A 22,409-nucleotide genomic window follows, 5' to 3' on the forward strand; every position below is an offset into this window, starting at 1 on the left:
CAGAACGTATTTTTCTAGTTCTTTAAGGTTTTGTATGGGTTCACACTTCCTGTAGATTCTTTGTACTTCTTGGGTTTTTCCCTTTTTGTTGCATCTCTCTGTGGCCTGGAATATTTTTTATGTAATTATGATTAAGTTTATGGCTTCTAAAAAATTATTTTTTTAATTTAATTTTATTTTATTTTATTTATACAGCAGGTTCTTATTAGTTATCTATTTTATACATATTAGTGTATACATGTCAATCCCAATCTCCCAATTCATCCCACCACCACCCCCCCACGCTTTCCCCCTTGGTGTCCATACGTATGTTCTCTACATCTGTGTCTCTGTTTCTGCCTTGCAAACCAGTTCATCTGTACCATTTTTCTAGATTCCACATATATGCATTAATATATGATATTTGTTCTTCTCTTTCTGACTTACTTCACTCTGTATGACAGTCCCTAGGTCCATCCTTGCCTCTACCAGTGACCCAATTTCATTTCTTTTAATGGCTGAGTAATATTCCATTATATGTATGTACCACATCTTCTTTATCCATTCGTCTGTCGGTGGGTATTTACATTGCTTCCATGTCCTGGCTATTGTGAATAGTGCTGCAATGAACATTGGGGTGCATGTGTCTTTTTGAATTACGTTTTTCTCTGGGTATATGCCCAGTAGTGAGATTGCTGGGTCATATGGTAATTCTATTTTTAGTTTTTTAAGGAACCTCCATACTGTTCTCCATAGTGGTTGTATCAATTTACATTCCCACCAACAGTGCAGGAGGGTTCCCTTTTCTCCACACCCTCTCCAGCATTTGTTGTTTGTAAATTTTCTGATATGCCCATTCTGACCGGTGTGAGGTGATACCTCATTGTAGTTTTGATTTGCATTTCTCTAATAATTAGTGATGTTGAGCAGCTTTTCATGTGCTTCTTGGCCATCTGTATGTCTTCTTTGGAGAAATGTCTATTTAGGTCTTCTGCTCATTATTGGATTGGGTTGTTTGTTTGTTTGTTTGTTTGTTTTTTGTGGTACGCGGGCCTCTCACTGTTGTGGCCTCTCCCGTTGCGGAGCACAGGCTCCGGATGCGCAGGCTCAGCAGCCATGGCTCACGGGCCCAGCCGCTCCACGGCATATGGGATCCTCCCAGACCGGGGCACGAACCCGTGTCCCCTGCATCGGCAGGCGGACTCTCAACCACTGCGCCACCAGGGAGGCCCTGTTTGTTTTTTTGATATTGAGCTGCATGAGCCGTTTATATGTTTTGGAGATTAATCCTTTGTCCATTGATTCATTTGCTAATATTTTCTCCCATTCTGAGGGTTGTCTTTTCATCTAGTTTGTAGTTTCCTTTGCTGTGCAAAAGCTTTTAAGTTTCATTATGTTCCATTTGTTTATTTTGTTTTCATTTCCATTACTCTAGGAGGTGGGTCAAAAAGGATCTTGCTGTGATTTATGTCAAAGAGTGTTCTTCCTATGTTTTCCTCTAAGGGTTTTATAGTATCCGGTCTTACATTTAGGTCTTTAATCCATTTTGAGTTTATTTTTGTGTATGGTGTTAGGGAGTGTTCTAATTTCATTCTTTTACATGTAGCTGTCCAGTTTTCCCAGCACCACTTACTGAAGAGACTGTCTTTTCTCCATTGTATATCCTTGGCTCCTTTGTCATAGATTAGTTGACCATAGGTACGTGGGTTTATCTCTGGGCTTTCTATCCTGTTCCGTTGATCTATATTTCTGTTTTTGTGCCAGTACCATATTGTCTTGATTATTACGGTAGCTTTGTAGTATAATCTGAAGTCAGGGAGTCTGATTCCTCCAGCTCCATTTTTTTCCCTCAAGATTGCTTTGGCTATTCGGGGTCTTTTGTGTCTCCATACAAATGTTAAGAGTTTTTGCTCTAGTTCTGTAAAAGATGCCATTGGTAATTTGATAGGGATTGCATTGATCCTGTAGATTGCTTTGGGTAGTATAGTCATTTTCACAATATTGATTCTTCCAATCCAAGAACATGGTATATCTCTCCCTCTGTTTGTGTCATCTTTGATTTCTTTCATCAGTGTCTTATAGTTTTCTGAGCACAGGTCTTTTACCTCCTTAGGTAGGTTTATTCCTAGGTATTTTATTCTTTTTGTTGCAATGGTGAATGGGATTGTTACCTTTCTTTATGTAGCCTTTTTACTTGACATCATTCCTTAAAAAAAAAAAAAAAAATTTAGTCCCTTAAAAAAGTTTACTCTAGGGACTTACCTGGCAGTCCACTGGTTAAGACTTCACGCTTCCACTGCCTTGGGCCCGGGTTCGATCCCTGGTCCGGGAACCAAGATGCCTCATGCCGTGCTGTGCAGCCAAAAAATAAATTTAAAAAAAAACCCCAATTTTATTGATCTTATCAGAGTACGAGCTCTTTAAAAAAAAAGAAAAAAGGAAAAAAAACAGTTGACTCTATTGGTAAGCAAATAAAATCTTGATTTTGCTTTGTAAAGTTACTGACAGCTGTCAGTGACTTTAAGAGGTCACTTTGTTTGGAATCTCCTGCAATAGGGTTTATGCAGAAGAAGTTCTTAACAGGTAACAGTTTTTCCTCGATCATCCCTTTTTTTTTTTAAGTTCTACAAAGGATCTTGCAAATCTCTCTTTACCTGGTTAAATGCAGTCACTCTAATGATGTATTGATTATTTCAAGAATGGTTATATCAATAGCAGTAACAACATGTTGAAAGAGAAGTGTACTAAATAAAAGGGACCCTGTTAAAGCTCATTATCATGTCTGCACTTAGGTATTTAATACTAATCACAAAATAATATTCACAGAGATCTCAACTGTAATAAAAATTTTGGTTTTTCGTAAAATGTTTTCAAATTCATATGGGGGCTTTGTTTTCAGGTTCACTGGCAGCACGTGGAGACTATTGAATTGGTAAATGATGGCTCTGGTCTGGGATTTGGCATTGTAGGAGGAAAAGCAACTGGCGTGATCGTGAAAACCATCCTGCCTGGAGGAGTAGCTGATCAGGTAAGCTACTCCAGCAGATTTTTTATGTTTTATCAAAAATACACCTTCGTCTTTTACATTTCTGTTAGAAAGAAGAGACTTTGGCTTTAGACAATGTCAGAATCTTCTGTTTCGCTGGGCTTGTATGTAAAATGTTTTTCTTAGACCTGGGGAGAAATACATTTCAAGAGAGACCTTGATTTTCAGTTACAGTTACAGACAGTGATCTTAAGACTCTTTAGAATCACAGACTAAAGCCCAGGTTGTGGTTTTGATCATTGTAGAGGTATATATCCTTTATTTTATGATTGTAAATCACGTTTATAAGCCTACTTATCTGTTTTATAGCTACAAGGTATTATGGAAAAAATAATACTTCATTATTGAAGGGCGAAAAATAAGATTCATCTTGTCCCTTTAGTGATGGGTCGCTGGTGTCATCTTTGTATATGAAGTACAGCCTGTTCTTATCTCTTAGAGTAGTTTATTAAAGCATTGCCATTTATGCTATGTAAAGTTGTTGGAGCATATGTGAGAAAATTGTAAAGTTACTAACTATGATTTACCTTTTAATTTGACAAGTTCTAGTGTCTCTTTTGCCTTGGTTATTATGTTTTGTATATAAAGCTGTTTGCTTTTGCATGTGTATTTGAACTTAAGTCACGTGCATCAAATATTTTTCATATTGGTAAATGAAAGGCAGATTTATGGGCAGCCTTATCAATAGAGGTAACCTTATCAATTATTGAGAGTAACTCAATATTATGTGCGTTTTCTTCCTTTTAAACATTAGCCAGTATCATGCAGTATCCAGTGAAATTTCTCTAATTGACAGGCTTGTGATAAATCAGCTTTACCTTGTGTATAGAGCTGCACTGTCTAATACTGTAGGTACTGGCCACATATCACTTTTTAAATTCAAATTTGAATTAAATAAAATTACCACCCCAGTTCCTCCATTAGATGAGCTGTATTTCAAGTGCTCTAGAGCAGTATGTTGCTTGTAGCTTCCATATTGGACAATGCAGAACATTTCATCACTGCAGAAAGTTCTAGTGGACAGTGCCTATATGGAGGCTTACCAGACTGCTGTTCACTTCCCTGGTTTATCTGAATTTAAGTCTCACAAAGATTTCATCTGCAAATGAGTTTTTTAGGGATGTTTATAATTGAAATGGCAAGGCAGAAAATTGTGGTATTAACTCAGTGGTTTTTTGTGGTTGATACTGTATTTTGAGTTATATATATTTGTGAAGTGAGTTATACTTCATCTTTCCTTAGTGGTATTTTCTCTTTATTGTATTCCTCAAAAAATTCACAGAAAGACTAGTGCTTTCTTGCATCGAGTGGGTAGAAATCAAATTGAAAAGCTCATATCAACTATTGATTTAAAGAATATTTATGAATTTCATTTACTTATATCACATTTAATGAAGTTAGGATGCTTCAAAAGACAGTTAACATTACAACCACATGTTTAATGTACCATGATTGGTAATTCATGTAATAGATTTTTTTTTGTTACTACTCCCATTCCCTCTAAATGAGGGATTTCTCTGATGAAGTAAATAATAATAACAACAACAATCTGACTAATCAATCCCTTTTTATTCAGCATGGGCGATTATGCAGTGGAGACCACATTCTAAAGATTGGTGACACAGATCTAGCAGGAATGAGCAGTGAGCAAGTAGCCCAGGTCCTCAGACAGTGTGGAAATAGAGTCAAATTGATGATTGCAAGAGGTGCCATGGAAGAACCAACGGTGCCCACCTCTTTGGGCATCACGCTTTCCTCATCCCCATCTTCTACACCAGAGATGCGGGTAAGGAGATAAAAGCAGTTAATGGGAAAGTCATAGACTGTAGCACTTAGATGACAGTGGTGTATATTTAGAAACTAGACTTATCGGGCTTCCCTGGTGGCGCAGTGGTTGAGAATCTGCCTGCTAATGCAGGGGACACAGGTTCGAGCCCTGGTCTGGGAGGATCCCACATGCCATGGAGCAACTAGGCCCATGAGTCACAACTACTGAGCCTGCGCGTCTGGAGCTTGTGCTCCGCAACAAGAGAGGCCGCGATAGTGAGAGGCCTGTGCACCACGATGAAGAGTGGCCCCCGCTTGCCACAACTAGAGAAAGCCCTCGCACAGAAATGAAGACCCAACACAGCAAAAATAAATAAACTAGAAACTAGACTTATTAATGTTAGTGTATTAGTGCTAAAGAATGAAACAAAATTCAAATGTAATGATGTTTCAGCACTAATAATAGTTTATTAAATAGGAATAATGTCTAACAGGTGAAAGATAGATTGCTTAAAAATTCTAGATTACTGTTTTTGATTTTTCTCTAAGCAAATTTATGAGGAAAATGTTTTGAAGTATGGATAAATTTTAAAGAATTATTTGCTACTAATACCTAAAACATTTAATTCTATCTTTTTCTTACTTAGAAGTGTTTCTGTAAGGTGGGCTGTAAGTTCCAGTCATTCCCTTTCAACACCTTGCTTCTTAGTGTCTTTTTGTGGGCAAGGTGGATAAATAAAGCTTACTAAAACCTTTCATTGTTGTTTTCAGGTATGTCATATAATTGTTATCAGATTTGTAATAAGTTGCTATTCTTGACCCAGTTTTATAATTTTTTTTAGAGAAAAGTTATGCTTTCAGGGTTGTGACAAAAGCTTTATTCACAGGCAGAGCATTCCATCTTTTTTCTTAACTTGATATGATAAAAGCTAGAATGTTTCAAAATTATTATAATGTGATGGTTATCTCAAATAGTTCAGGTCACAAGACGATAGTGGATTAAATATCAACAAAATAATTTTATCCAGAAATTTCTTAAATATTTAAGAAGAGAATTATGACCAATTTCTATATGAGCTTTATAGCAAATACAAGTTCTACATTCCTTTCTTATAGATCTAAAAACAGTTATTTTCTAAACAGTTGCTACAAATTTATTCTTTTAATAGTCTAACCTCCTCCACAAGCCCTTTAAAACTTTATTAGAACACTTGAAATTTCCATGATTCTGTTGTTTTTAGGATTGAGTTTCGTTGCTATTTTTTGCAGGGAGAAAGAAGTAAAGAAAGAAAGCCTGTTTATGAAAGTATTTAAATGGCATTCTTTTGTGGTAAACAAAACATTTTATTCAGCAATATATAAATGAATGCAATACCAAAAACCACTTGATGTAATTGAAAGCTTAGAAAAATATCTATTCTGTGCATATCATCATTTGTGAAGCTTGTGCCCCTTTTAAAACCATTCGATAGTCAAATTGCCACCCTCTAAAATAGCACTTGCATAAGTCTTATTAAAAATAGAAGACACATTTGTTTCAATTGAAGCAGATTTCATCTTGTCATTTTCTTGTAATTATCTAAACTTTAAACTTTTGCTAAGTTTGCACAGATAATTATGTGCAATGAAAAAAATAAAACTTTACTATAAAATTATATCTCATTTAGGTGACTTATCAGTGAGGTACAGAGTGTGCTTAAAGAAAATCAGAAACCATGACCAGCTCGCCCCAACCTGCACGTCCATTCGAACCAAAGACTTCATTCTTTTGTGATCTTCCTAGGGTTCTGTGGAATCTGCTGACACCACACTAGTATATAATGCCAGCAACTTACTGATGACTTACTGTGCTAGTTCACTCATGCTTTATTCAGGGAGCCTTGCCCTTCAGTCCAATATATAATAACAAGTCTACATATTAGAGAAATCTGCTTTCAGGTACCACTCTAGGAATGAAGGAAATCATTTGGAAAGGCATTCTTCCCTTCTAAAAAGCTTTTTGTATTAAAGTTTGAATTTATAAAGCAAATACAAGGACAGTTTTAATTAGCTGTTTGATACATTTCACTGGCTTTCAAAATAATCATCAGTCTATTAATAGTATATCTGGAGGATAGATTCACATTCTTGGTGTTAGAATCAGCTTTCAACTTAAGGTAGTAATAATGGCATGTCTTGAGTGGGCAGTATGGCCCCTACATTCTAGGTGGAATTAACATACTGTGCAGCTTTTAAGAGCAGGGGTTCTGCAACCAGCTTATCTACATTTGAGTTCTGCCTCTACTAGATTGCTGTTTGTCCTTGGAAAAGTTTGTGTTCCTCAGTTTCCCCAGAGAAAAATTGACAGTAATTGTACCTACCTCATAAGCTTATTCTAAGGAGTAAATGAATTGAAACATGACAGGTGTCTGTTATATAGAAACTGCTCAATAATTGTTAGCTGGACTTGATCTTATTCCTGATAGACAGTTGAGCAGAGTGGTGCTTAGAAAAAATCAGTGGCAAAGCTAGATTTGAACTTGTTGATGTGGATTCAAAGTATGAGTTATTTTAACTGTATTACATCCTAACTTCTTCAAAAATGAAGATGAGCCATCCCTGAAAATAGAATTTGTTAATAAGAAACTTTAATTTTTTACATTTTGCACGCACAGACAATAATATATTTCTCTGATGGGGGTGTTCAGCTTTACTCTTGACATTCCTTTTGAGTAAAAATGTGATGCTCAGTCCAAGTTGTCAAGATTGAAGGAGTAATCTCTACTCTATAATTTTCTAGCTGAGTTCTCTAACACCCAATTACATCATATTATTTATAAAGATTGTGGCTTAAAAAAGATTATCTTGTTTGTTTACATGTTTATTTATGTCTATGTTTATCAATTTTATTTTAGGTTGATGCTTCTACTCAGAAAAGTGAAGAAAATGAGACATTTGATGTAGAACTCACTAAAAATGTCCAAGGATTAGGAATTACCATTGCTGGTTACATTGGAGATAAAAAATTAGGTAGTTTTTAAACATTAATATTCTATTTCTTTCATCTTGACAATTGCCTCTAATATCTTTGTCTTATGAAATATTGAATCAACATAATGTATTTTCAGATTGTCATAAACTGATGGAAATCTTCCTTAGGTATAATTTAGTGCAGGCGACTCTGATATTTTATTTCAGACAGACAAAACCATTGTCTTTTTCTGTAGCGTAAGTTTCTACTAGTGGTTTTCTTTGTGTGGTTAGTTGATTTATGTCTGTGCAGAATTAGGATTTTATATTTGGAGAATGGAGAATGGGTATTATTTGAGTGTGCTTTGTAAATAGTAAAGCAAAACAAAGCAAAAACAAACCTATTTCTAATCTTAGAACCTTCAGGAATCTTTGTAAAGAGTATTACAAAGAGCAGTGCTGTTGAACATGATGGAAGAATCCAAATTGGAGACCAAATTATAGCAGTAAGTACACATTTAATAACAGCTTTGTTAATTTTCGTGGTTGAGAGATGCATTCTCCTAGTTAACGCAGTTTTGAGAACTATAGGTAGCTCTATACTAATTGAAGCTTGCTTTGGTGGTCTGAGTTGTCATCACAATTATTTTGTGGAAGTCAGAGCATTGGATAGAAGCTTTATTGATGCCTTTTCTAAAGGTGGGACACTTTCTTGAATAACTGCTGATACATCTGCTTTCTGGTTTTAATGAGTTTGGTACATTAATAATCATACTTGTATTTTAGCTGCAGATGCTCCAAAACTAAAGACCAGACATTATCACTTTTAGTGTACTTGAATCTGAAATTGGGTTGTGTGCATTTTTTTACATCTGAATGACACTATTTTTGTTGGCACCATGACCAGGGCTCCTTTTAGCTGTAAGACTATAAAGGAATAAAAGAAATAAAGCCAGATCCTCTTGATTAGATGAAGCTCATAATTGTATCCTAGTAACATTAGTATGTTTTGACCACATAGCTGTTCAAGGTAGTATAAAAAGAATCCACCTTTCAGTTCACTGTTCATTGGAAACTGGACTACCCTAACTACTTCTCAGAACGTGAATCCCAGAGACCCTGCATCAAGGGCTTTCTGGTTAAATAAGTTTAGGAAAAACTGCCTGTGATATCATTTCTTAGGGGTCCACAGTGCACATTGAAAAATCAAAAACTGAGAAGTTTCCCAATAAAGAAACTTGTTTAACTCTTTTACTTCAGAGGTTCCTAAACTTTTGTAATCATGTTCTTTCTTCCCTCAATCATATATTAATATTCTTTGCAGTACATTTTGGGGAATGCTGATTTATCTTAATATATATTTGTTTATGTGTAATGAAGTCTCTGTTTTCCCCTTGGGATCTTAATAGTAGTTAAGATAGAAGAGTCCTTATTCACTGCAGCATTATCCACAAGAGCTAAGATGAGTAGGTGACCCAGAGGTCCATCTGCAGATGAATGGATAAACAAAATGTGGTATATACATACAATAAAATATTATTTAGTCTTATAAAGAAGGAAATTCTGTCACATTCTACAACAAAACCTTGAGAACATTATGCTAAGTGAAATAAGCCAGGCACAAAAAGTCATAGCAACAGAAAGTAGAACAGTTGTTGTGAGGGGCTGGTTAGAGGGGGAAATGGGGAGAAGTTGTTCAATGGGTATAGTTTCAGTTTTGCAAGATGAAAATGTTCTGGAGATATATCGTATGACAACATGAATATACTTAACACTACTGAACTATATACTTAAAAATGGATAAGACAGTAAATTTTATGTTCTGTGTTTTCTTTCACATTTAACGAAAAGATAGAGATGTCCTTTATCAGACTCTGCTCTTTGCTTCTACATTGCAACTCTGTGACTTTTCTTGACCTTTGTTCTATAAAACTCCTAACTACACCTGTTTACCTCTTGAAATCTGCTCTAAAGACCAAGTTGTGTGTGCCACCTAAGCTGGTCATATCCTGGAAAAGAGCTTTCCTGTTGTATCTCTATTTTAACATAAAATGAAAATTAACTACTTTACTTTTTTTATTTTGGAGGAGAACGAGAGGGAGAGAGTGGATATATACATATTCTAAATCCGTATCTGATAAAGAATTAAAAATTGAATATATAGTTAATGTACTTGCCCCCCCCAGGCTATATATTTGAATCCAATAGAAAGCTTTTTTAAAAACCAGCATTCTTGATATATAACTCACAGAACATACAATTTGCCCATTTAAAGTGTATGATTCAGAAGCTTTTAGTATCTTTACATGTGCGTTCATGATCACAATCAATTTTAGAACATTTTCATTACCTTTAAAAGAAACCCATCCCATTAGCAGTTACTCCCTAATTCCTCCATCCTCCCAGCCCTACACAACTACTAATCTACTTCCTATCTCAATAGATTTGCCTGTTCGGGACATTTCATATAAATGGAATCATTCAATAGGTGGTCCTTTGTGATTTGCTTCTTTTGCTTAGTATAATGTTTTCAAGGTTCATCTATGTTGTAACATGTATCAATTCTTAATTTCTTTTTATAGCTGAATAATATTCGGTTGTATAGACATACTACATTTTATTTATCCATTCATTAGTTGATGGACATTTGAGTTGTTTCCATTTTTTGGCTATTATGGACAATGCCACTGTGAACATTCATGTACAAACTTTTGTGTGGAGGTATGTTTTCATTTCTCCTGGGTGTATACTTAGGAGTGGAAATGCTGGATCATATAATTCCATGTTTAACCATTTAGCAAGAAGCAAGATTCCTTAACCTACAAAATTGGGATAAAGACACTTCCCTTGTATGATTTTTAGGAAAGCCAAATGAGTTACTTATTTATTTATTTATTTTTAATTAATTAATTAATTTTTTTTTTTTTTGCGGTACGCGGGCCTCTCACTGTTGTGGCCTCTCCCGTTGCGGAGCACAGGCTCCAGATGCGCCGGCTCAGCGGCCATGGCTCACGGGCCCAGCCGCTCCGCGGCATGTGGGATCTTCCCAGACCGGGACACGAACCCGTGTCCCCTGCATCGGCAGGCGGACTCTCAACCACTGCGCCACCAGGGAAGCCCTAAAGGAAATTTTTGACTCAAAAGCAGAAGCACCCTTCTTCTGAAGTATTTTCTTGCTTTCAATAAAATCACTGTCTTTGCTGTCATCAATATTATGATTTTTAGCAACATTCTCTTCCAAGTTGGAAGCACACAAGGACTTTTAAGGAACATCATGCAGTACTTTTGATCATGCATTAATTTTGTGCAAAATACCATCATCTTGTGGGCTTTTGAGATACGGGTAGGAAAGTTCTTCACCCTAGTTCCTTTTCACAACTGCTGTTTTTGATTTTTTTTTCAGTTTTGTCCTAGCAGCAGCTATTTGGAACTATACTCTGTTTTTATTTTGTAATTGTTGAGGTGGTGAGAAGATTAAGAAATTATTTCTTAATTATTTGAGGATGTATTATTTTGAAACATTAAACTCTTTTGTTATAAGATTCCTGTTTTACGAACTGTGCTCTGTTGACCCCTGTTGTTTCACTGTAGACATTACGGGGTGGGGAATAGAGACTTTTTTTTCCACATTATATATTGGTATTCTATATAGGAATTATTTAATAAAAGGACTTTTTTTTAAAGTTGACCAACCTTGTCATTAGATAAAATCATATACTCATTTTTTTAGATTGGTATACAGAGATCCTTGATAAAAGCAGTATAGAATTAACATCTGATTTAAAAAATATATTAAACAAGCATACATTGATAAGTAAGGAAAGGTATCAAGTGTTGCCTTTGGTATTCTGTGACTTTGTTAATAGTCCCAAGTTTTGTATGTGTGTATAGGTATAGGCCATGTTGGAGGAGGGCTTGGCCAGCTAGATTGAGTGTGCTAAGGAGCTGGGCTTTTCCATTTGTTCTGACTAGGATTTCTCCCCTTACTAATTGCACCTGTTAATTGCGGTATCTGCACTGCACATTATGAGGATGTTGGATCTCTCCTTGAGATAGCACATAGGCAGTTTACTGTCATTGCACCTAGTTCCACAGCACTTTTGTCCTTGGTACAGTTGGGTCTGAAGCCACCTCTTAACTCTCTTCCTGTGATATTGAGGGATCAGAGATGGCCTGAGCCCTGATTTAGGTTTTGGTGACCTTGTCTTCTTATATGTATGATGGGTATAATTACATCGATCAGAAACTGCTCCCATAGGGCTTGGGGTTTTCATGTTTATTAATCACTTCCTCACTTTATTAATAATAATACCAGTTTCTGAGTATCTTTCCAGTACAAAGTGCCATGCGCTGTAATTTTGGGAAAGTGGGTACCATTATTCTCATATTACAGATGAAGATACTGAGAAATTTGAACCGAAGTCTAGGTTTAAAAGTCCGTAATTATTCCATTATAGCAATTTCTTCTGTGCTAGTACCTACCATCTCTGACATTTGTGTAAGGAATGTATTTTTAAATTCAGGTCATCAGGTTTTGAAAAAAAGGGAAAAATGTGGTTTTTTTCCTTTACATAATGAACTTTATTGCTACTAAGTAGACAAAATCATATACATTCGATTTTTCTTAGTGAAACTGCATTTAAAAATTGAGCCATAAATATATTGCAGATGAAAACTTACAGCCTAAGTTCTGTGCATTGTAAGAATTTTTATGGCACCTCAGAGTTGAGATTTTCCTCCTTTTCTTTACTACCCTGAGAGTAAATAACATGTTTATTTCTCTTAGATTAATTTTTGTCTTTGAAGTCTAAAGAATATAAAATTTGAACATGGCTTAAAAAAACCCTTCTCATGGAAACCACTCTTAATAGTTTATGATTTAAAATTTCAGAAAATTTCCATGTATCTGTATTTAAGAGGATCATATTAGTTTATGCCTTTTTATTCTTTATTTTACTTAGAAATATACCTGGGAAGTATAGTCATATCAGCACATATAAATCTATCATAATATACTTAAGTAACCCTTATTCATAGAGAGTTATGTTGTTTATAATTTCTTGCTAATATAAATAACTGTATTACACACCACTTTGGATATCTTTTATGGATCAAGACTTGAAACATTTGACTTTGCTGTAATAGTATTATTTAGGTTTGAATTTTACTTATTTTATTACTCAGCATTGGATCTTGTATGCCACTATTTTCTTATGTTGAATTTTAAATCTGATTAATCTCTTAGCTAGAGTGTTTTTTTAGTAAATTTTAAATGAAAGACTGTGTTGGTAGACTTTCTGAACCTATTCTGTCTGATAACCTCTTCTGTTGCCTTTGCACACTTGGATGATTTGGCTGGGGATAACATAGACTTTGCATAAGGAAGACTTAGGGGGGATAATCTTAAACAACCTTGGAAATTTTGTCGTCAACTCTCTTTTAATTTTTTATAGGGAAGGGTCTTCCCTTTTCCCTGGAAGAAATCTTAGGCAAGTGCCATGACTTACATTGTTCTTAGAGAGTAAAATGCCCTATGGCCAATCAAAAATCACCAAATACAACCCCAATTTAGTATTAAAAATTTCCCATCCTAAATAATTAATTTCAGACTGCCTCCCTGGCCTCCCAGAAGCCTGCTATGAACTGATGGCTTACGTAGGGATAGAGAATGCACTCTCCAGTATGTCTTCCCTACCTAGCTTTTCTTTTCCTCCCTCACCTTCTCATTGTGCTTTCTGACTCTTACCAGTGTAAAAGGTGAGAGAAGGAAGAGAGGAAAAGACAGTAAGACACTTCATCCTTGACTGACACTGTTGTAAGATGGCTTTGTACTGAGTGAACCTGGAGGATATTCAAAACCGACTGACATTTAGGGTTCCTTCTTGGATTCCTGAGAGATCCTCGTGGAGATATTTGAACTTTCCATGGCAGATGGTGGATGTTTTCATCTGACTGACTCTTCTTCCCTTTGGCCCTGGTTTCTCAGCATTCTGCTCCATAGATTCTCTCTTTGGGGTACCATTATTCCCTAGGTGTACTCTTGGGTAGGTTTCAAGATGGCTCCAGCCTGGCTGTCTCGTGTGTGTATGTGTGTGTGTGTGGTCCCCTTCTGGTCTGTGCCCAGACAGAGTTAGGCTGTTGAGCAGTTCTCAACATAATAGCAGTTTTCTCTTGCTTCACTTTCAGAGCAGTTAAACAGCCTCTCCCTTAACCTCCTTACAGAGCTAGACACAATCTACTACCTTCTTCCCTACAACACGTGACGCAGCTCTTCTGACTTGTGGTCAAAGGCTAAACATCTAGGTGGAGTGGGGACTTACAGCACTCTTCTCTCTAGGAAAAAACAAAGCAAACCTCCTTTAAATTTTTCCTAATCTCTAACAACCCAGCCCATTTATGCCCTAAATGTGTACAAATTATAATTCTTGACCAGTTAGTTTAAATTTCTGCATGGTGGCCATCTCACAACACAGTATAGGATATAAATAATCATAGCATCTCAAACATAATTTCCATTTTCCCATATGTTAACACTGAATATAAAATGTGGGGTTTGTAATTTCTTTCGCAAAGGATAACCTGCTCACTCTGTTGCCTAGATGCTGATAGATTTTTTCTTTTGATTTTTGAAATCTTAAGAATTTAACCATGATATGTCCAGTGTTAGTTTTTTTCCCCTAGTTTTTCATATACCTCTGATTTATAGGGGCAAATTTCTTTATATACTAATCATTTCTTTGATTATTTTTTTCTCAATTATTCTCTTCTCCTTGTATTTCTTTTCACAATTATATTGATTTTCTCGATCAGCCACATTATGTCTTCAGTCTTATTTCCCTGACCATTTTTATCTATTTATTCTTGTCCTCTGAAATATGGGAAAATTGCATATTCCTGTCTTCCATTCCTTGACTTTGTTTTTGCAGTATTTAAAATCCTGTTGACTGCCTTCGTTGTAACAGGTTTATTTTTCTTTTTTGGTAGATACTTGTTCCTTCTTTGTACGTATAATCCCTACTTCCATCAATATAATGAGTTATGAATTCCTTTGAAGGGAAGTTTCAGAAAATACCTTTTTTCCTGTTCACTGCAGTGACAGTCTCATTGGAAGATGTTTGTACTGATGCTTCAGGGCACTTGCCTTCTTTTGGACTGTGGTATTTTATTCTTGTGACCTTTAGTTATTCTCAGAGATCTCAGTGAGAACTATGCTTGTACAAAAGGGAGTTGAGATGGATTTTTGTACAAATAATTCAGGAATTGACAAAGCAAGACGGAAGGGGAAAGTTTAAATTTAGTCAGTTTCACTTGTAGATTAATAGCATAGAGAGGAAGCCAGGAAACCACAATGGGGAGCATTGCCTCTCTATAGTAAGAGATTGTTTTCTGTGTGTGTTGTGTAACCAGGAGTTAGTTGGGGTTGTGTGCGTATGCATGTGTGTGCATAGTGTGACGTCACTGTACATATTTAATTCTGTGCTGCCCCATGCTCCCAGCTTGGTGTGACCTCTAGCACTTGGTGTAGTTTTTACAATCACTGGTTAGGGTCCACATGTACCATTTGACTTCCTCCTTTTAATGAAGGGCAGTTGTTGGATTTTACTGAAGTTTCATCTTACAGACGAGAGAAACTATTCCCTCAAACGTAGAGATCCAGCTGGCCTGCCTTCAATCTCGTCATGTTCAGACCATTCCTCATAGAAGTTCCTCCAAGTTACTGGTATAGGGACTTGTCTTCTTCCATGGTGTCCAGTTTTGTTACAGTGTTTTCTCTGTTATTATATTTCTACTGGTCTTTCCAAGAGGGAATCAACAAGGTGGTGGTGGGGGGAAAGAGCAGAGTGTTAGACACCTATGTGCAAGTTGCCATTTAGCTCAAAAGTATCATACAAAACTTAAGTAACTTCCAAAGTCCAATTGATCATTTAGATCAGAGGTCTCTAGGTTTCTGATAGAATATCCCCATTGGTTAAAAAATCTGTATCTATCGATCTATAAACTACCCCTTTCTCCTTCCTCTTTTCTCCTCTCTATATATTCATATATGATACATGATTCATATATGATATATATTGTTTTATATGTATTATATATATTGTTTTATATACATAGTTAATGTATGTATTATATATGTGTGCATATAAAACAAATGAGATTTAAAATATGTTTAATTAAGAGTTGTATTATATTCTTCAAGAAACCTCTGCAGTAAGGGTACTTCATCTTGGAGATCACTGATCTAGGTCTTTATTGTAGTTCTCATTCACTAAGTAAATATTTGAGTGCCTAATGTGGTCAGCACTGTGCTCAGAAAAGCATGACACTTAATAGCCATTTTATAGCCATTTCACAATTCAAAAGGAGTATCAGTGACTTTGAATTTCAACATTAAATTTATTGTTCCAGTTTTCCAAACTGTTTTTAAATTTTATGTATTTTAAAAAATAAGGTGTTATAATCTGCATTTATTTATTCAAAACTATAATTTGCTGGGCTTCCCTGGTGGCTCAGTGGTTGAGAGTCCGCGTGCCGATGCAGGGGACGCGGGTTCGTGCCCTGGTTCGGGAAATTCCCACGTGCCGCGGAGTGGCTGGGCCCGTGAGCCATGGCCACTGAACCTGCACGTCCAGAGCCTGTGCTCCGCAACGGGAGAGGCCACAGCAGTGAGAGGCCTGCGTACCGCAAAAAAAAAAAAAAATTATATATATATATATATATATATATATATATATATATATATATATAATTTGCTTTCCAAATAGATCTTTGACGTATGAGCCAGTTTCTCATTTCTCATTTGTGAATATCTACTGTGTGAACAGCACTGTTTTTTTTTTTTTGTTTGTTTGTTTTTTTGGTGGCCGCACGGCCTCTGGGCTCTTAGTTTCCTGGCCAGGGATCGAATCCGGGCCATTGGCAGTGAGAGCATGGAGTCCTAACCACCGGACCTTGAGAGAATTCCCAGCACTATGTTTTGATGCCACACAGAGCCTGTCCTCTTGGAGGTTGCAGAAATAAACCAAATAATGACAGAAAACGTAAAATTAAATTTCTGATAAGTGCTGTGAAGGAGAAATGGTAAAGGGGACTTTGACTAAAGTCAGGGGGCATCAAGATAGCTTAATTGTGGAAATAACTATTGAACTGAGATCTAAAGTACTTATGGGCGTTTTCTAAGTAAATAGATAAGAAAGAGCATGGGCTGGAGCAGGCTGTCCAGAGAGTCTAGACTGAGGGAACAGAACTTGCAAACACCTCATGGCTGAAGGGAGCACTGCAGGTCAGAGAAACGGAAATGATCCTCTGGGGTTGGAGTGCAGAGAAATAGGCAGCATCCTGCAGGATGAGGTTGGTGATGGGAGGTGGGGTTGACACGGCCATCCTAAGCCATGTTGAGAATTTGGAGCATTGTCTCAAGGAGTGTTCTGCAAGAGGCCAGGTGGGGTGATAGGATCATATCTGTAGTTTAGAAAGGTCACAGGGGCACCATCGTGTTCTGTCATTTGTGAACTAGAAAAAGGGAAAATATTTTTTGAAGAGGCAAAGAAATAAAAAGGAAGGTAGTTTTGTCATCTTTCTTTTTTTAAAGCCAGTGTAAGTATGATTTCGGAATTCATCAGCACTCTCAGTAACCACTTAACCTCACTGTCTTCTTTACCTCTTTATCCTGCCTAGGACTGATTTCCAAACTTGACTGTGCATTAGGATCCCCTAAGAAATATAAAAGAATATTTTAAAAGGTGGAGAATTCTGGCCCCCTCTCTAGACTCGCTGGCTCATAATTTCTGGAAGTGAGACCCCTTAGTTTGTATTAAAACAGATGAAACACTCCTGCGTGATTCCAGTGCGTCTGAGCCAGTACTGGTCCCCAGACAGGTTTTAGCCCATCCCCCCACCTAGGGGAATACTCATTCCCAATTTTGTTCTCACTGACAAGCAGTAACCGTGTGTTTCGTGGGTTGGTAATACAACTACCCTTTTATTTTTGACATGTCTTGTTCTTATCATAGGTAGATGGCACAAACCTTCAGGGTTTTACCAATCAACAAGCAGTAGAGGTGTTGCGACACACAGGACAGACTGTTCACCTGACATTGATGAGGAGAGGAGCAAAGCAGGACGCTGAGCTCGCGTCCCGGGAGGACATCACAAAAGAGGCAGTTTTGTCTCCTGTTAATGCAAGCGTAAGCAAAGGTAGGCCACATGAATCTGGTTTTCAGTTAGGCTCTTAACATCATTTTGTATTTTTTCTAATTCTGAAATTATTTAAAGAGTCACTTTTCGTCTTAACTATTCATTATGAACCAAGTAAAAAGGGAATTTATTGAAGTTGGGATTAACTGGAACCAGAGATGCATCCATTAACTATAGAATGGGCTTTCGAATAAAGCAGATTTCTATCCTGTTTATTCAGTCACCACTTCTCATTTGGAAACATGTGCAGTCATTTGCTTTCTGTCCTTGCCTTACTTTTGGATGTCATTTCTACATTTTCTCTTTAGGGGGAAATATGTTCTGCCTAGATTATGTGTGTGACCCCCATAATGTTTCTAAATGCCCACCCTTTCCTTGAAGGAATCAACTTTAATTCAACATGTAGGCTTGGCTAGCTCAGTCAGTAGACCATGAGACTCCTATTTCCACATTAGAAATGTCATTCATAAGCTGTTTGTACATGGATATCTCTAAAAATTACTGAAATCCTCATGTAGCTCCCTGATGCAAGTATTTATTGGTAGAAGTCAGGCTGTTGGTTTGAAAGTGTGTTTTATTTCTCAGACTGTTGACCATTCTGGTATTTATGCCGTACACTACTAATTGCAGACCAGGAGAGAGGGAAGCAAATCACAGGAGAACTTCATTACTTCTTTGTACCATTAACAGAACTTTAAGTACATGTGGTTGATGAAAAGTTTACCTACAAAAAGCAAACTCTCATTTAGGTGTTCAAATAAAGCGGGGTTTGAAAAATTCAAGTGCTTGATTATATTATAGACATAACTGCTAAAATTTTCTTATCTTTAAGAAAATTATGAAGAAGATGAAGATTCTTTATCTTTGAGGAGAAACACCAGCATATTACCAATTGAAGAAGAAGGTAAACACCTGGAGCCAGGTTATTATGTTCTTTATTGTTTTTTAGAGATATGATTTTTATAAATGTGATTCAACCTCTCTGGATATATTGTAAATTACTAAAAAAACTTTCAAAAAAGATTCTTGAAAATCCTTATTTACAGATTGATTAATTGCTCCAGTAGATTAAAATAGTTTATAGCTTGCAGATTTTCTTGCTGAGTCCGTCTGTTTTTTCTTCTACATTTTTTTAATCAGAACCGAATCATTCAGTTACATACATGGCTTTATTTCATTCCCCTTATTTCTTAGGATAGATCTAAGTTGTCTCTTATTGAGCAAGCAGTAATAAATTTAAAAGGATTTTTTAAATAAACACAAGAGAATCTTTAAAGCATAAGCTCTTAGGAATGAAATTATCCTCTTTTTGGGGACTTTTTCTTCTAAATTTTTCTAAAGTTTTAAATTTTGAAAGGAGTTATATGAGAAATTATTAAGCCTCTCTGAGGTTTCTCTCACTGTATACTTAGAATTCATCAAACTGTTTCAAAAATTTTAGGGCAGCATAGTTTTAGTATATAATTATGCCCGAATGTTGCTGCCTTTTTTTTAGGCTGGATGCTATGTGCTTCCCTGACCTGTCATATTGCTTTAGGTGTTTGATAAGTTAAATCCACTGAACAAAGTCCAAGACTGATCTTCCTTATGAGAATTCTGCCCTTCACTAAATAATTACATTGAAGCTTTGTAGTTCTTTAAAATAGTTCCTCTTTCATTATTTTTTTTCTACTGAAAATTGTGATTTAACTTTTTTATTTTAAAGGGATATTTGTGTTTGCAATGATATTCCAGGAGTGACAGGTGTAGGACTCTCAGGGGTTTAGTCACATTTTGCTATTTTTACACTAATAGGTGTAGAAATTATTTAGGATAATGTGAATATCCAGAGGAGTGGGACAGGATAAAAATGTTTCAAAGCATAAAACTTGAGAGAGTAAGAAGGGGTGGGTGTGGGGGATGGTCTTGAAGGCTCAGCCATCTGTTTTGCTTTGGTGAATGTGCATATGTGTATGGGAGGCTAGGTGGGAGCGGGTCTAGACTTAGAATCAGGAGTCCTACATTCTTTTTAAAATAAAATAGAGGAAAAATGTCTGAATGATTCTAATGCATCTGTTCTAGTACTGGTCCTCTGACAGGGGATAAGATGTTGCCTCTTCCACAGAAATTTGACTCATAATGTGAACCTGGACAAATCATTTGACTTCACAGTAACATCAGGAGACTGGACTTTTTCTTTTTTTAATTTTTAAAAAAATTTTTAATTTTTCAAATTTTTTCTAAATTTATTTTTTACATCTTTATTGGAGTATAATTGCTTCACAATGGTGTGTTAGTTTCTGCTTTATAACAAAGTGAATCACCTATACATATATCCCCATATCCCCTCCCTCTTGCGTCTCCCTCCCACCCTCCCTATCCCACCCTCCCTATCCCACCCCTCTAGGTGGTCACAGAGCACTGAGCTGATCTCCCTGTGCCATGCAGCTGCTTCCCACTAGCTATCTATTTTACATTTGGTAGTGTATATATGTCCATGCCACTCTCTCACTTTGTCCCAGCTTACCCTTCCCCCTCCCCGTGTCCTCAAGTCCATTATCTACATCTGCATCTTGATTCCCGTCCTGCCCCTAGGTTCTCCATGACCATTTTTTTTTAATTCCACATATATGTGTTAGCATACGGTATTTGTTTTTCTGTTTCTGACTTACTTCACTCTGTATGACAGACTCGAAGTCCATCCACCTCACTACAAATGACTGGACTTTATGGTTTTTTAAATATGCCTGAAATATGATCTTGGGGCATTTGGGAAAGGGGGAGAATGAAGAGTTTTGTGACTGTAGGTTGGTTGTATGAATACAAATTTCAGCAGCTTACAGATTCCCCCCTTTCTCCATTCCAAATCCCACCCTGCTTCAATCACTGCCCACCTATGTAAACACAACAGAATCAGAGAATGGGGTTATGGGAGGAGGTAGGACTAGCTGACCCTCCTCTTTCTAACCTTCATCAGCTTGAAAGGTTTCCTGTAGTCTGTGTTCACCGCTGCACATTCATACTTCTCTGGAATGAATATACTTTAGAAGAGAAAACACTCATTTTGGGGGGCTAGTCTCCAAAATTTTAAAGAAATATATAGCTTACTGTTTCCAGTTTCTCAAAGAGAAAACAGAATCGTTTTATTAACACATAACAAACCTGAAAAATAGTCCTGGAGTGGAAGCTCATTCATTCCACTAACAAGGAAGCAGCTAATGAGAAATCTGAATTTTAGAATACTCTTTAAATTTGAAATTTGAATGCTAAAAAATGATATTGAAAATCTAATATAAGGAGTAGTGGCCTGTAGAGATTTTTTTTTTTAGAAGACAACCTTTATGAGTAAAAACTCTGATGTCTTGGAACTCTTTGAATATGACTTGAAAATTCTTCTCAACCAGTTTATTTTAGCTAAGTGTTTTAATTCAGTATTGTTTACATAACTTGTTGAGTGATTTTCTTTTCTGTTTTTTCACTTTCCTTTTTTTGCCAATTAGTATGATTCCAATTATAGGATTTTAACTTAATGTACCTTTTCCATTTGTTTCTTATTTTTTTATTTATATTTTCTTATTGTACATGGAGGTACATATATTATTTCTTAATTTGTTTATTTGTTTTTGCTAAGTCATCGCATGGTCCCTTCTCTACTCTGTAGACTCAAATGAAAATGAAAGAGATACACTAACATAGAAGGCAGTATGACTTTTTAATATAGAGTCACAAGAGGGCCACCAAGTGAATCCTGGAGCTACTTGGAGTCCTTGTTCTTTTAAATAAAAGTTAGATAATATATGAATACTTTAATAGAAATATAGTTAAGACCTAAAAGATATCTTTTAAAAGAGAATAGTTTTGGAACATGCAGATGATAGGCTTCTAAACTGAATTATTAAGATGTGTAGAGAAATAAGAGTAACTCATGTATTGAGTGAACAGTCAGACTTGGTATGACAGGTTGTGATCACAGTGTCCCTAGTACCAAATGTTAAGATATGGAGATTTTTGTGGTATGTCACTAATTGTGTCAACTCTTTCAGGGTATCCATTACTGTCAGCTGAGAGAGAAGATACAGAAGATGCTCAACAACAGGAAGCTGCCCTGCTGACCAAGTGGCAAAGGATTATGGGCATTAATTATGAAATAGTGGTAGGTTAGCTTCCCCTCCCTAACTTCCTAACTTGTGAACTGTATTTGAGCAGGAAGTTCCTGACAATAATAAAGATGACCATCATAAAGAGTCTTCGAGAAGTAGCAAACGCCCAGGGCTTTTTTCAAGTCTTAGAGAAGTAGCAAACACCAAGGGCTTTTTTCAAAGACCTAAATGTCCTGATTCAGATATTTAAAAAATTCAAGTTGGAGAGTAACCAAGGAGCTGAAGTAAATGAGATGGGAGTTTTAGAACTTATACTTCATCAGTATTTCTTACAGTAGTATATATTATATAGTTAATAGGAAGGGTTTTTCTCACTCTTATTCCTAGGATTCGTG

General features: G+C 36.3%; 1 protein-coding gene across 1 annotated transcript in view; it reads left to right on the forward strand.

Annotated features, from left to right (window-relative positions):
• Positions 1-22,409, forward strand: part of MPDZ (multiple PDZ domain crumbs cell polarity complex component) — a gene marked incomplete at its 5' end in the record, with an annotated part of 130,133 nt that overhangs the window by 18,249 nt on the left and 89,475 nt on the right. The window contains 7 exons of the mRNA XM_079706709.1: positions 2,879-3,007; positions 4,602-4,811; positions 7,687-7,801; positions 8,159-8,247; positions 17,752-17,935; positions 18,768-18,839; positions 21,958-22,067. Coding sequence (XP_079562835.1) covers positions 2,879-3,007; positions 4,602-4,811; positions 7,687-7,801; positions 8,159-8,247; positions 17,752-17,935; positions 18,768-18,839; positions 21,958-22,067 — 909 coding nt within the window. The remainder of the gene's footprint in view (positions 1-2,878; positions 3,008-4,601; positions 4,812-7,686; positions 7,802-8,158; positions 8,248-17,751; positions 17,936-18,767; positions 18,840-21,957; positions 22,068-22,409) is intronic.

This window comes from Hyperoodon ampullatus (genome assembly GCF_949752795.1).
Source record: "Hyperoodon ampullatus genome assembly, chromosome: 6".
Classification (NCBI taxonomy): Eukaryota; Metazoa; Chordata; class Mammalia; order Artiodactyla; family Ziphiidae; genus Hyperoodon; species Hyperoodon ampullatus.